General features: G+C 42.7%; 1 protein-coding gene across 1 annotated transcript; it reads left to right on the forward strand.

The window, feature by feature from the left end:
• Window positions 1-230: 230 nt before the first annotated feature.
• On the forward strand, window positions 231-11,167 carry LOC118078098 (vomeronasal type-2 receptor 26-like). The gene is made up of 5 exons (XM_035101825.3): window positions 231-521; window positions 3,778-4,629; window positions 8,564-8,791; window positions 9,432-9,558; window positions 10,263-11,167. The coding sequence occupies exons 1-5, from the start codon at window positions 231-233 to the stop codon at window positions 11,165-11,167; spliced, it is 2,403 nt and encodes an 800-aa protein (XP_034957716.3).
• Window positions 11,168-11,906: the final 739 nt, after the last annotated feature.

An 11,906-nucleotide genomic window follows, 5' to 3' on the forward strand; every position in this document is an offset into this window, starting at 1 on the left:
CACACAAGGACTAACTAAAAGATGATAAGAGTAATATAGAAATGGCATGATGAGTAATTCTTTTTATTTAGGCAGAAGAGTTTGATATTTATTATTTTAGAGCCACCATAAAAGAGAACAAGGTTGTAGTTCAAGATGTATCAGTTTGAGACAGAAATGGCAATTTGTTTTGTCTGCTTCCTGCATTGTAGAATTCTCCTCTGAAATTTTAAACTAACCTTCTTTGCAGTATGATAACAAAATTCTACCAGCACATCCTTGCCTTGGCATTTGCGGTGAAAGTGATAAATGAGAACCCCAGCATCTTGCCCAATGTCACACTGGGATTCCACATCTATGACAGCTATAATGATGCAAGGATGACCTATCGTAACACTCTGAACCTGCTCTTTAAAATGCATCGATTTGCTCCCAACTACAAATGTGACTCGCAGAAAAACCTCATCGCCACCATCGGAGGACTTAGCTCTGATACCTCCTTCCATATGGCTGATACCTTAAGCCTCTACAAGATTCCACAGGTAGGTTTTATGAGTAGGGGCATGGTTTTTTGTCCCACAAATCACACTCGTCTCTTCCCATTCTGAAAATGATTTTGAGACTCAGAAAGTGAATATGACTGATGTTGAAGCATTACAAGCTGGAACGTCTATCAGAAATGTACATTACTCCTTACTAGTAGAGATTGCTACACCAGTGAAAGTCTGAGTCAAGCACTGTAGGAATTTTGCCACTTGTCTGATTGGCTGGTGCCTTGTGGTTTTTGCCTACTATATAGCAAAATGTCACAACTTGTAAGGTTGCGGTTAGGCATTGGTTCAAATTGGATGGTGGAGGGGTACGGATTTGGCTGGGCCTGCCCCTCAAAATTGCTGCTGCCTTCAGGGGTTTTCCGTTAAAGGAATCCAGGCGGGGGACAGATGGCTGGGGGAACCAATGCCTAAGCAACCACTCACATTAGTTGTCAGGGCCGTCTTAAGCATATCTGGCGCCCTGGCGCCGTGGTGCGAAGATCCCTCCGGCGGCCCCACCCCCACCCCATTTCCCAGCGGGCGCCCCCCCCCAGCCTTGCCGTAGGGCTGGCCTTGTTAGTTGTATTTAAATAAAGTTGTGGCCAAAATTAATGCCAAAAACCTTAAACTTAAATTCTGTGTGAAGTGTGAGTTACTGGTGGGAAGTCTTGGTACCTCGACACGCAAGGAAAGGAAGTATATGTTGCAGCTGTCATCCAATGCCTATATTAAGATGCATGAATTTGCTTTGGGTAATTTAATTAAGAAGGCCATTAAACTGGGAACTGGGAACCCTCTCATGCAAATTGTATCGTGAGTCCCTAAGTTAGAAGTAAAACATTTCTTCTAGTGACAGTTATGTGATGCAGACAATTGGTGCTGCACCAGAGGGGAAATGGGAAGAGCACCAGAAACTTTCTGGAGAGACTAGTATATGACCTTAATTAAATTTATGTCATTAATATAATTAAATATCTGTGATTAATATAATATTGCCTGGGCAATATTAAGTTCAGAATCCTGCATTACATTGGGTTGGACTTCTTGGAAGTCCAACTTTACAATTGTATGATTCCATGATTCCATGACTTGCCCTGTTATGTGGCTGATAGGGGCAGTAATTTTGCATGTAAGTGCTTGGTGAGCTCTCTTAGACACCTTTAAAGAGAAAGGTGAGATCCATTTATTTTCTTCTGGGTTCTGGCATCTGTACAGATCACATTTGGAGCTGACATGTAACACCTTCTTAGAGGTGTGGGGACCCAAGAGGGGGTAGGTCAACAATAGGACTGCCATACATTGGACAAAATGTTTGGGGAAACCCAGATGCATGGCAAAAACCCATTTTTGGGAGGGATATTCTCCTACCCCCCCAAAAAAGCTGAATAACATTGAGCAAAAAAGAGAAGTTCAACAACTTTTCACTTTTAACTTTTGGGAATATGGCAACTCTAGTCAAAAAGGCCTCCTTCCCCCATAAGACGTGGGGCTGATGGAAATAGGTGGCAGTGTGCAACTTACGTATGTGGTTAACAGCTAAAATAATTTGCACAATTTAAATGAACATAACCCTATGACTCACCCCGACTTCTTTTGTGTCGCACCTCTTTCTTTCATGGTTATTGTTGCAATAGTATAATTTTCCCCTTCTGGATGACACATCTGGGTCCTGCCACAAATTTATTGTGTATTATTTCTCAGGGTGGGAGGCTGAGAAAGGAGGAGTCTTTACTAGACGAGAGCCAGTAAGACTCCTTTCTCAGTATGTCAATCGATGATCCAGATAGAAAGTTGATGGAAGCTATATAGAGCAAGAGAGCATTCAGCACCTTGGACATTTCCATCACCAACCCCCTGTTCCACACATCAACTGCAAGAGACGTTGTCTCTGCAAGGAGCCCGGTTGACCTGAAGACTTAGAAAGCTGACTATAGGCTCTGCCTCCTTGGAGAGCCTGGATAACTGATTAAAGGGTCCTAATTTATCACAATTGGACATCTGCAGGTCTAGTGAGGTTCTGTGTGTTACTCATCATCTGACTCAGATGACTTTAGTGAAATGTATCCTCAAGCCAATGTAGCTCTGAATTAGATGTTAGTAGTTCTCCTGCCATGAAAATAGTACATTTTAAGAAAAGTCTCCTGCCATGCACTCTATTGCCCCATTCATAGATCATGACAAATCATTCACTTTGAAGAGACCCCAAAGAGCCGGAATGAACCTGGCATCCACAAAACACCCACCACAAACACACACACAACACCTTAAACATGCAAACCACAGGTCTTCAATACTTAAGTATCACCACAACTCTAGAAACTGGAAGCATCCTGAAACTCGAAGCATCCTTCAGTTTAACTGTCTAGAAAACTATCAGTTGTGTAATGTAATGTAAGATAAGATAAGATATCTTTATTGTCATTGTCCCCTTGCGGGAACAACGAAATTACTCGGTTGCTACATCCACTCAGATAAAGCATTCCGCATAATAAAAAATTACAAAACCTAATTAAAAACAGTAAATATAATACAAAATAACAAGTAAAATAAGATGACTTGACAGGCATATGTCAAGAATGCTTTGATGGTGTTTCCTGCTTGGCAGGGGGTTGGACTGGATGACCCTTGTGGGTCATCAACTCTATGATTCTAAGATTCTATGTCTTCAAAGTCCAGGCTTTCCATTTAAGGCCAAAATCGCTCTAGAGAAGAAACTGTTCCTGAATGTAAGGAAGTAAGTAAGTAAGTAAGTAAGTAAGTAAGTAAGTAAGTAATCTTTATTACAGTCACTGACCAACACAATAATTGCATTACATCATTCATGTTTAAAATATTTTTAAAAATTAAAAAAACTAAAATAACTTATTTTAAAGGGACCTATCAACCTTTGATCCTTATTTTTATATTAATTATTTACTTTGCACCATAAATTATAGTGGAATCTGTCTGGCTCTGTTGAGGAGTTAATTTAAGTACTTCCTATGCAGACGCACCGAATTCTGATAGCATTTGCGCAGAATCTTGCCACCATAGTGGTGACCTTTTGGTTAGAGTCTGAAATGAGCCATTTAATTTGCAATTCCTCAGATCGTCCAGGTAACTCTTCAAATATCTTTAGGGTAGATTCATTTTGGAGGTCTCTGTAAAGGGAGCAATGGAAAAATACATGGGCGGTGGACGCTATTTCTCCAGAACTGCAGAAACATTTCTTGAACGAACAGCCAAATGCTAAAAGTAATTGTTTATACTGGTCTTTTCCTGTTAGCTTGCATATGGATCATTTCCGCAGGAGGAGAGTGATATAGATCACTTCCTTTCCTTTTACCGCATGGTGTCCAATGAAGCTCATCAGTATATGGCGATCATCAATTTGCTCCAGCATTTTGGATGGACATGGGTTGGACTCTTTGTTACGGATGATGAAGGAGGAGAAAACTTCTTGCAGGCCCTGGAGCAATTGTTCTACCAGCATGGGATCTGTTCAGCCTTCACACAAAGAATGGAAAAAGCATCTCATCCCGATTTGTTCATTGAACTTTATGGCATACTTGAAAGTTATTATGTGAGTCTCACAAATGACAAAGCCAATACATTCATTGTCTATGGAGATTCTCAGACTTTGACCTGGCTGAGATGTGTTATATTTCTACGAGATCCAGAAAATAAGGAAAGCTCAACATTTAGAAAAGTGTGGATCATGACAACTCAAATAGATTTTGTATTATTGAGTTATCAAAAAGCTTGGGGTCTTGAGCTCTTTCAAGGTGCCATTTCCTTCACCATTCACTCAAAAGAGCTTCTCAAGTTCCATGAATTTATTCAGATCATAAAACCTTACTGGAACCCAGCAGATGCTTTTCTCAAGGACTTCTGGAAGCAAGCATTTGATTGTACATTTCCCAAACTGCACATGCAAGATACTGAAACATGTACAGGGGAGGAGAAGTTAAAGTGTCTTCCCGGGTTTCTGTTTGAAATGGACATGACTGGCCACAGCTACAGTATCTACAATGCTGTCTTTGTTGTAGCTCATGCTTTGCATACAATTTCTTCATACAGATCCAAGCACAGAGCAGGAGACAAAAGGTTTGAACTTCAAAATCTGCAGCCTTGGCAGGTAACACATATTTTAATATAATTGTAATTTATTATAGAAAGATTGAGGGCACTAGGAGAAGGGGATGACGGAGGACGAGATGGTTGGACAGTGTTCTCGAAGCTACGAACATGAGTTTGACCAAACTGTGGGAGGCAGTGGAAGACAGGAGTGCCTGGCGTGCTATGGTCCATGGGGTCACGAAGAGTCAGACACGACTAAACGACTAAACAACAACAACAAATTGTAATTTAATATTTTTCTGGAAGGTGCCCAGAGTGGCTGGGGAAACCCAGCCAGGTGGACGGGGTATAAATTATTCTTAGTACTATTATTACTATATTATTATTATTATTATTATTATTAGCTGGCCCTGCACACGTTGCTGTGCGTTAGTCTTTCAAATGGAGGGTAATAGCCCCCCTTCAGATCCCCCTGAGCCTCAGAGTCGCCCTGTTTTACAGGATCTCGTGGCGGAGGCGGGGTTTGTGGGTGTGGCACGTTGTTGTGGCTAATCCCTGTGACTGCCCCTATGTGTCCCAATTCCCCCCCCCCCCCGTGACCGGCATATCTCATGACGTTTTGAAGGATGGCATTTATTTTTGTCTTGTGGTTATTTGGTGGGGGATTTTTCTTGGGGGGGGGTAGTGGTGCTAAATTTTAAAGTAAAAACCCCTTGCCGTGCCCCCAAGTGCATTGCTGTGGGTTATTTCCCCCCTGGGCCTAGTGGGGGCCTGGCAGGGGCCTACATAAAACAAAGGCCGTGCTGCAGTCTGCGATCCATGCACTTTTCCTCTCCCCCCCGGGCCTAGTGGGGGCCTGGCGGCCTGGCAGGGGCCTACATAAAACAAAGGCCGTGCTGCAACCCTGGCGCTCACCCTCTCTCCCCCCCGGGGCCTAGTGGGGGCCTAGCAGCCTGGCATGGGCATAGGGGTCTGATAATGGCCGCCTTGGTGGTTTTAGTTGCTTGGTTGATGATGTCATTATTTGGTTTGTGGGTGTGGTGTAGATTTCACAGGAAGGGAGGGGTGTACTGTGGGAGGAATTCCACTTGAGGGCGCTGTTTTACTTTGTGGACAAGGAGGTTTCTACCTGCCCAGTTGTGAAATTTGAGGGATTTTTTTTTAACAACGCTCAGGGAGTGGCCTGGATCGTTGTGTCAAAATTTCGGGACGATCGGTCAAGTGGTTACGGAGAAAAGTTCAGCCAACACTTTCAAGATTTTTACATTTTTATGTATATAGATTACTAGCTGACCCGGCCACATGTTGCTGTGGTTCTTTCCTGTGACCCCCCACCACCCTGTCCCAATCCATGACGTATCCTGCCCCACCTCCCTCCACCCCGGCTCATCCCTGTGTTTCGGTAGGATACCCTTCCCTCTGTTGTCCCTGGGGAGTGTTGGCCCCTCCCCCCTGTATCTCCATACCTTGGCCCCCACACTTCAAAAAGGAACTGTCAGCTTCTAGGTTCTATTTCCCAGCATGCACTTTTGTCTGAGCCTTCTGTTGTTCCTGGGGAGTGTTGGCCCCTACCCCTGGTATCTTCCTACATTGGCCCCCACCCTTGGAGAAGGAAATGTCAGTTTCTGGGTTCCATTTCCCAGTATTTACTTTTGTCTGAGCCCTCTGTTGTCCCCTCCCCCCTGTATCTCCATACATTGGCCCCTGCGCATGCATCGTGAACATTTCTATATATTTAGATTAAGGATCGGGGGTGATTATGCGCCCTGGGATGCAGAGAACTACTTAAAAAATCCCGACTGGGGGGGTGTCAAATAGCGAAGCCCCACAGCCCCGTAGCAACAGACAGGCCCAGACAGAAGGAGGGGGGTCATATGGGCCACTTGGAGTGGGCCTCCGAATCTAAAGGGGGCCTCGGTCAGCATATTCACAATCATCAAAATGAAAAGGTAACAAAAGGGTTTAAAACAGGTCCACATTATCTACCTGGCCCGGGCCTCTGTCTGGCCCTGCAAGGGCCTGGCAACAGAAGGCGCGTTCTTAAGCACTTGAGTTGTTCAGTTCCATAAAAAAACCCAGGAAGTGGCAAGGGGAAGGTAGGGGGTTGTAAATGGGGTGGGGGGTGGCCACTGCCAATATCTGAGGACTTAAACTGGGGAGAGAAACTGCATGGTTGTTGTTTTTTAAAAAAGACACAGAGGCTTGCAATCAGTTGTAGTATATACGGTAAAGCCTAGGTTAAAAGGGACACAACTGCCCTTACTTAAAATGGCCACCGGAGCCTCACATGTGACACAACGCCCACTAAATTATAAAGCGAAAACCCCTTGCTGTGCCCCGAAGTGCGTGTTAGGAGAAATGATGAACGACTGCCTAATGCTGCCAGGCATTTATTAATGCAGCTGCCGGGAGAGGCTTTGGGCTTGGGCTTTGGGGGGTGGAATGGCTGTTTTGGTGGTTGTTGGACAGTTGCTCCCCCCACCCTACGTCAGCCCATGACCTATTTGGGCTCCTCCTACCCCCACCTCCCACCCATGGCTCCATTCGGGATAGTATTTAAAGGGCTGTAGAGCTGAGGCCTAGTCTGTAAAATGGAGCCAAGGCCTAGTCTTTAGGCTGTAAAGTAGAGGTGAGGCCTTGGCTTGGGATAGTATTTAAATGTGACCCGAGGCCTCCGCCCTGTATCTCCATTCCTTGGCCCTGGCCTGACTCTGTGGGTTGTCTGGTAATAGGCCCCCTTCAGATCCCCCTGAGCCTCAGAGTCCCCCTGTTTTACAGGATCTCGTGGTGGAGGCGGGGTTTGTGGGTGTGGCACGTTGTTGCGGCTAATCCCTGTGACTGCCCCCATGTGTCCCAATCCATGATCTATTCTGTTTGCCCCCCCCATGACCGGCGTATTTTTGTCTTGTGGTTATTTGGTGGGTGATTTGGGGGGGGGAGTGGTGCTAAATTGTAAAGTAAAAAGCCCTTACCGTGCCCCCAAGTGCGTTGCTGTGGGTTATCCCCCCCCCGGGCCTAGTGGGGGCCTGACAGGGGCCTACATAAAGCAAAGGCCTAGGGGTCTGATAATGACCGCATTGGTGGTTTCAGTTGCTTGGTTGATGGTGTCATTTGGTTTGTGGGTGTGGCTTAGATTTCACAGGAAGGGAGGGGTGGAGTAGGGTATAACGCCACTTGAGGGCACTGTTTGACTTGGTGGAAAACCAGGTTTCTACCTGCCCAGATGCGAAATTTGAGAATTTTTTTGTCCCCAACAACCCTCGGGAAGTGGCCTGGATCATTGTGTCAAAATTTCAAGATGATCGGTCAAGCGGTTACGGAGAAAAGTGCGGCTGACACTTTCAATATTTTCAATATTTTTACATATATATATATATATATATATATATATATATATATATATACACACACACACACACACACACACACACACACACACATATGCACACACACACATACAGTGATTAGACAAATTTAATTCATTCCACAGGTCTTTTCTTATAACGAAAAATTCGTCTAGCGAATCCCATAGGAATGCATTGAATTTTTTTAAAAAAATTTTTTGCCCATAGGAACGCATTAATTGAATTTCAATGCATTCCTATGGGAAACCGCGATTCATTAGACGAATTTTTCATAAAACGAATTCGTCTAGCGAGGCAACCTCCGCTAGAAAAAACCTTTCGTTAAGCAGAAATTTCGTTAAGCAGGGCATTCGTTAAGCGAGGCACCACTGTATATATATTGTTACAACAAAATATTATTTCAGTCGGCCATTTACTCCAAGGCCAGATATCAAGTGATTACATTTTGTGAGTGTCCCCCTTTCCTGTATATTTCCATGTACAGATTTTTTGCCATCTATTGCTGTGTTATAACTTTTCCATTTGATATATGAAAATAGGTCATTGTTTAGAATTGGTCTGCATCACACACACACACACACACACACACACACACACCCTTCTTTTTCCTTTTTCTCTTTGAATCAGCTCCACTGTTTTCTGCAAGGCATTTTATTCAACAACTCAGCAGGAGAAACAATGTCCTTTAATGAAAAAAGGGAAATGAGAGGTGGATTTGACATCACGAACATGATCACATTCCCAAACAAGTCCTTCCTTCAAATGAAAGTTGGACGAGTTGTTCCTGATGCTCTTGAAGGAGAAGCATTCATTTTTCATGAAGATATGATTGTGTGGCACAGAGGTTTTAATCAGGTCTGCATCCTTGGACTCCATCTGTTACTCACTTTTCTTATGATGTGTTCTTTAGATGTCAGGAATTCCATTTTGTTTACAACTGTTGTTTCCATTTGATATGGCCAAGGAAAAATGTGGCTGCCTGGCACATTCAAAATTGATGCCACTTAGAAATGTCATGGGGGAGAGGGGAAGTACATTTTTGTATAACTATATCTTCCATATACATAAAGCAAAGCATTGGAATATATAAATGAAATTTCTACATAGGCGCCAATTGGATAACCTCAGTATTAGAACACGTACTGCTTGCATAAGGCTCCAGGCAGCATTAAAATGAAGTACTGGTGAGCTGTTTTGCTATTGTTTTGCAGCATTTTGCAGAACAAACTTAACATTTTGTTGAGCCCACAAACTGTGTGGCTGACCTGCCAAACATAGGGCCTTACAGGTCACCTCGCAATGTGTGGGTTTTGATTGCAAAGTTTGTCATAGGTTCGGAGGGGATTCCAAATAATGGGATTCATAGTTAACACAGCCCTATAATGCAGATCTTTTATATTAAAACTTTATTTGCTGAGTAGTGAAGTTCATTAATAGAAGTCAAATAAACAATCAGTTTCTCTGATCTCCTAAAAGGCTTTTCTGCTATGGATAGGTGACTCCCCTTTCTCTATGTAACGACCACTGCAACCCTGGCAATCAGAAGAAAAAGAAAGAAGGGGAAAAGTTTTGCTGCTATGATTGTGCTCCGTGTCCAGAAGGGGAAATTTCAAACAAGGATGGTGAGTTATGTAGAAATCATATTTTTCACCCTACGAGGACACTGGCAAGGCTAGACAGTAGCATTTAAGGGGGTTATTTTAGTGCAAAAAGAGTAAGGGGCAACATGATACAAAATGGATTAAATTGTTCAATGCATGGGAAAATAGGATAAACATAACACTAGATCTCAGGGACATCAAAGGAAATTGAGTGTTGGATAATTCAGAACAGGCAAAAAACAAACAAACAACCTCTTCATGAAGTACAGGATTAAGTTATGGAATTTGTTCCCTCTAGAGGCACTGATGGGCACCAATTTTGAAGGCTTCAAAGGAGTATTAGACAAACTCATGGAGAATATCAATGGCTATTATCTCTGATGGCTTTGCAGTGCCTACATGGACAGAAGCTGTATTCTTCCAAATATGAGATGCAGGTTTCCCCCTAGGTATGTGGTTGGCCACTGTGAAATCAGGAAGCTGGATGAGATGGGTCATTGGCCTGATCCAGCAGGCTCTTATGTTTTTATCCAAAAGAGGAAATAAATTAGAAGGCAAAATACTATTGAAAAGTAAGAATTGAATCAGTATAATGGCTTTCAGAATCAGTGAGATCAAAGCATTTATATCACTAAAACACATAGATCCAATAAGTTTAATTTAATGTCAGTGAAGACAAAGTACTGTTCAATCAGTATTGAAATTTCACCTTGTTTATTTTTCAGATATGAATGACTGCTTCAGATGCCCAAAAGCTCAGTATCCAAACAAGAACAAAACTGCCTGCATTCAGAAAACAATGACCTTCCTTTCTTACGAAGAACCTTTGGGTATCAGTTTAGCATCCATTGCCCTTTCTTTCTTCCTCATCACAGCTTTGGTGCTAGGAATATTCATTAAGTACAGAGAGACTCCCATAGTCAAAGCCAACAACCGGGACCTCACCTACTCTCTCCTTGTCTCTCTCCTGCTCTGCTTCCTCTCTTCATTGCTATTTCTGGGTGAACCTAGCAAAGTCTCCTGCCTCCTCCGGCAACCAATGTTTGGCCTCATCTTCTCTGTAGCCGTTTCTTGTGTGTTGGCCAAAACTATCACTGTAGTTCTAGCTTTCATGGCCACCAAGCCAGGGTCCAGCATGAGGAAGTGGATGAGTAAAAGACTGACAAATTCCATTGTCTTTTCCTGCTCTCTTATTCAATCAACTATTTGTACTGTGTGGTTGATGACATCTCCCCCATTCCCTGAACTGGACATGCACTCTTTAGCAGAAGAAATCATTGTGCAATGCAATGAAGGGTCAGTCACCATGTTTTATTGTGTCCTGGGCTACATGTTCCTCTTGGCCATTGCCAGCTTTGTTGCCGCATTTGCAGCCCGCAAGTTACCTGACAGTTTTAATGAAGCCAAGTTCATTACCTTCAGCATGTTGCTCTTTTGCAGTGTTTGGCTGTCTTTTTTCCCAGCCTACCTGAGCACAAGAGGGAAACACATGGTGGCTGTGGAGATCTTCTCCATCTTGTCCTCCAGTGCTGGGTTATTGGGCTGCATCTTTGCCCCTAAATGCTACATCATTATTCTGAGGCCTGAGCTGAACAACAGAGAACAACTTATTAAAAAAAATACTAAATAAACATTGTTTCCCCCCTTACTCTGGTAAATTTTAAATTGTGCTTGAGATTACTTTTTCGCCACTTGTTTAATTTTATTTTATATACACATGTCTCAGTATCCAAATTCACATACTCTAACGTGAGTAATTAGTACCCAAATCTTGTTATACACACCGTAGATTCAGCTCTCCAAACAGTTGTACCTGTGTTTAGTACTGTACACATATAATCAGAGTTTTCTTCCTTCTTTTACAAGATTTCAGAGGGTTTTCGTGGGGTTTTCACCCTTTGGGGGGTGTCAAAATTTTGAGACTGACAACACATTAGAAATATTCCCATTGGAACTTATGGAAATGGTTGGCTTGTTATGTAAATGGACACCTAACAAACGATCTCCTGAGAATGCATTGTATTCAGATAGTGAGATTTTTGAGGAGTGTGACATACCACAGCTCTATGTGGGTATTTGGCTTTTTGTCTAGTTCAAGGTTGCCTTTTAAGTTCTTTTTTAAACAAACATTTGTAATAGTTATTCTTTCAAACATGAAACCCTTTGTTATTACAGATAGCACATTATTTTCTTCTTGATATGTTTTATTATTGACTTAGAATATCACATAGCTATATCAAAATCTCTTTATTGCCATTCATGACAGCTTATCCCCACCCCCTTTTTTCTTTTAAAGCTAATTTCTTTTTCTTTTGTATTTTATGGAGCCTGTTTCTGGTTACTAAAATTCATTAAAAATATTTGAAAAG

Source organism: Zootoca vivipara, chromosome 12, assembly GCF_965207765.1.
Source record: "Zootoca vivipara chromosome 12, rZooViv2.hap1.1, whole genome shotgun sequence".
In the NCBI taxonomy this organism is placed as follows: Eukaryota; Metazoa; Chordata; class Lepidosauria; order Squamata; family Lacertidae; genus Zootoca; species Zootoca vivipara.

Bases quoted from the DNA above. Each gene is read 5' to 3' on its own strand.
- LOC118078098 (XM_035101825.3), top strand. From the start codon at position 231: ATGATAACAAAATTCTACCAGCACATCCTTGCCTTGGCATTTGCGGTG. The intron at 522-3,777 runs GTAGGTTTTATG...TTTTCCTGTTAG, and splicing joins GCCTCTACAAGATTCCACAG to CTTGCATATGGATCATTTCC. The intron at 4,630-8,563 runs GTAACACATATT...TCTTTGAATCAG, and splicing joins AAAATCTGCAGCCTTGGCAG to CTCCACTGTTTTCTGCAAGG.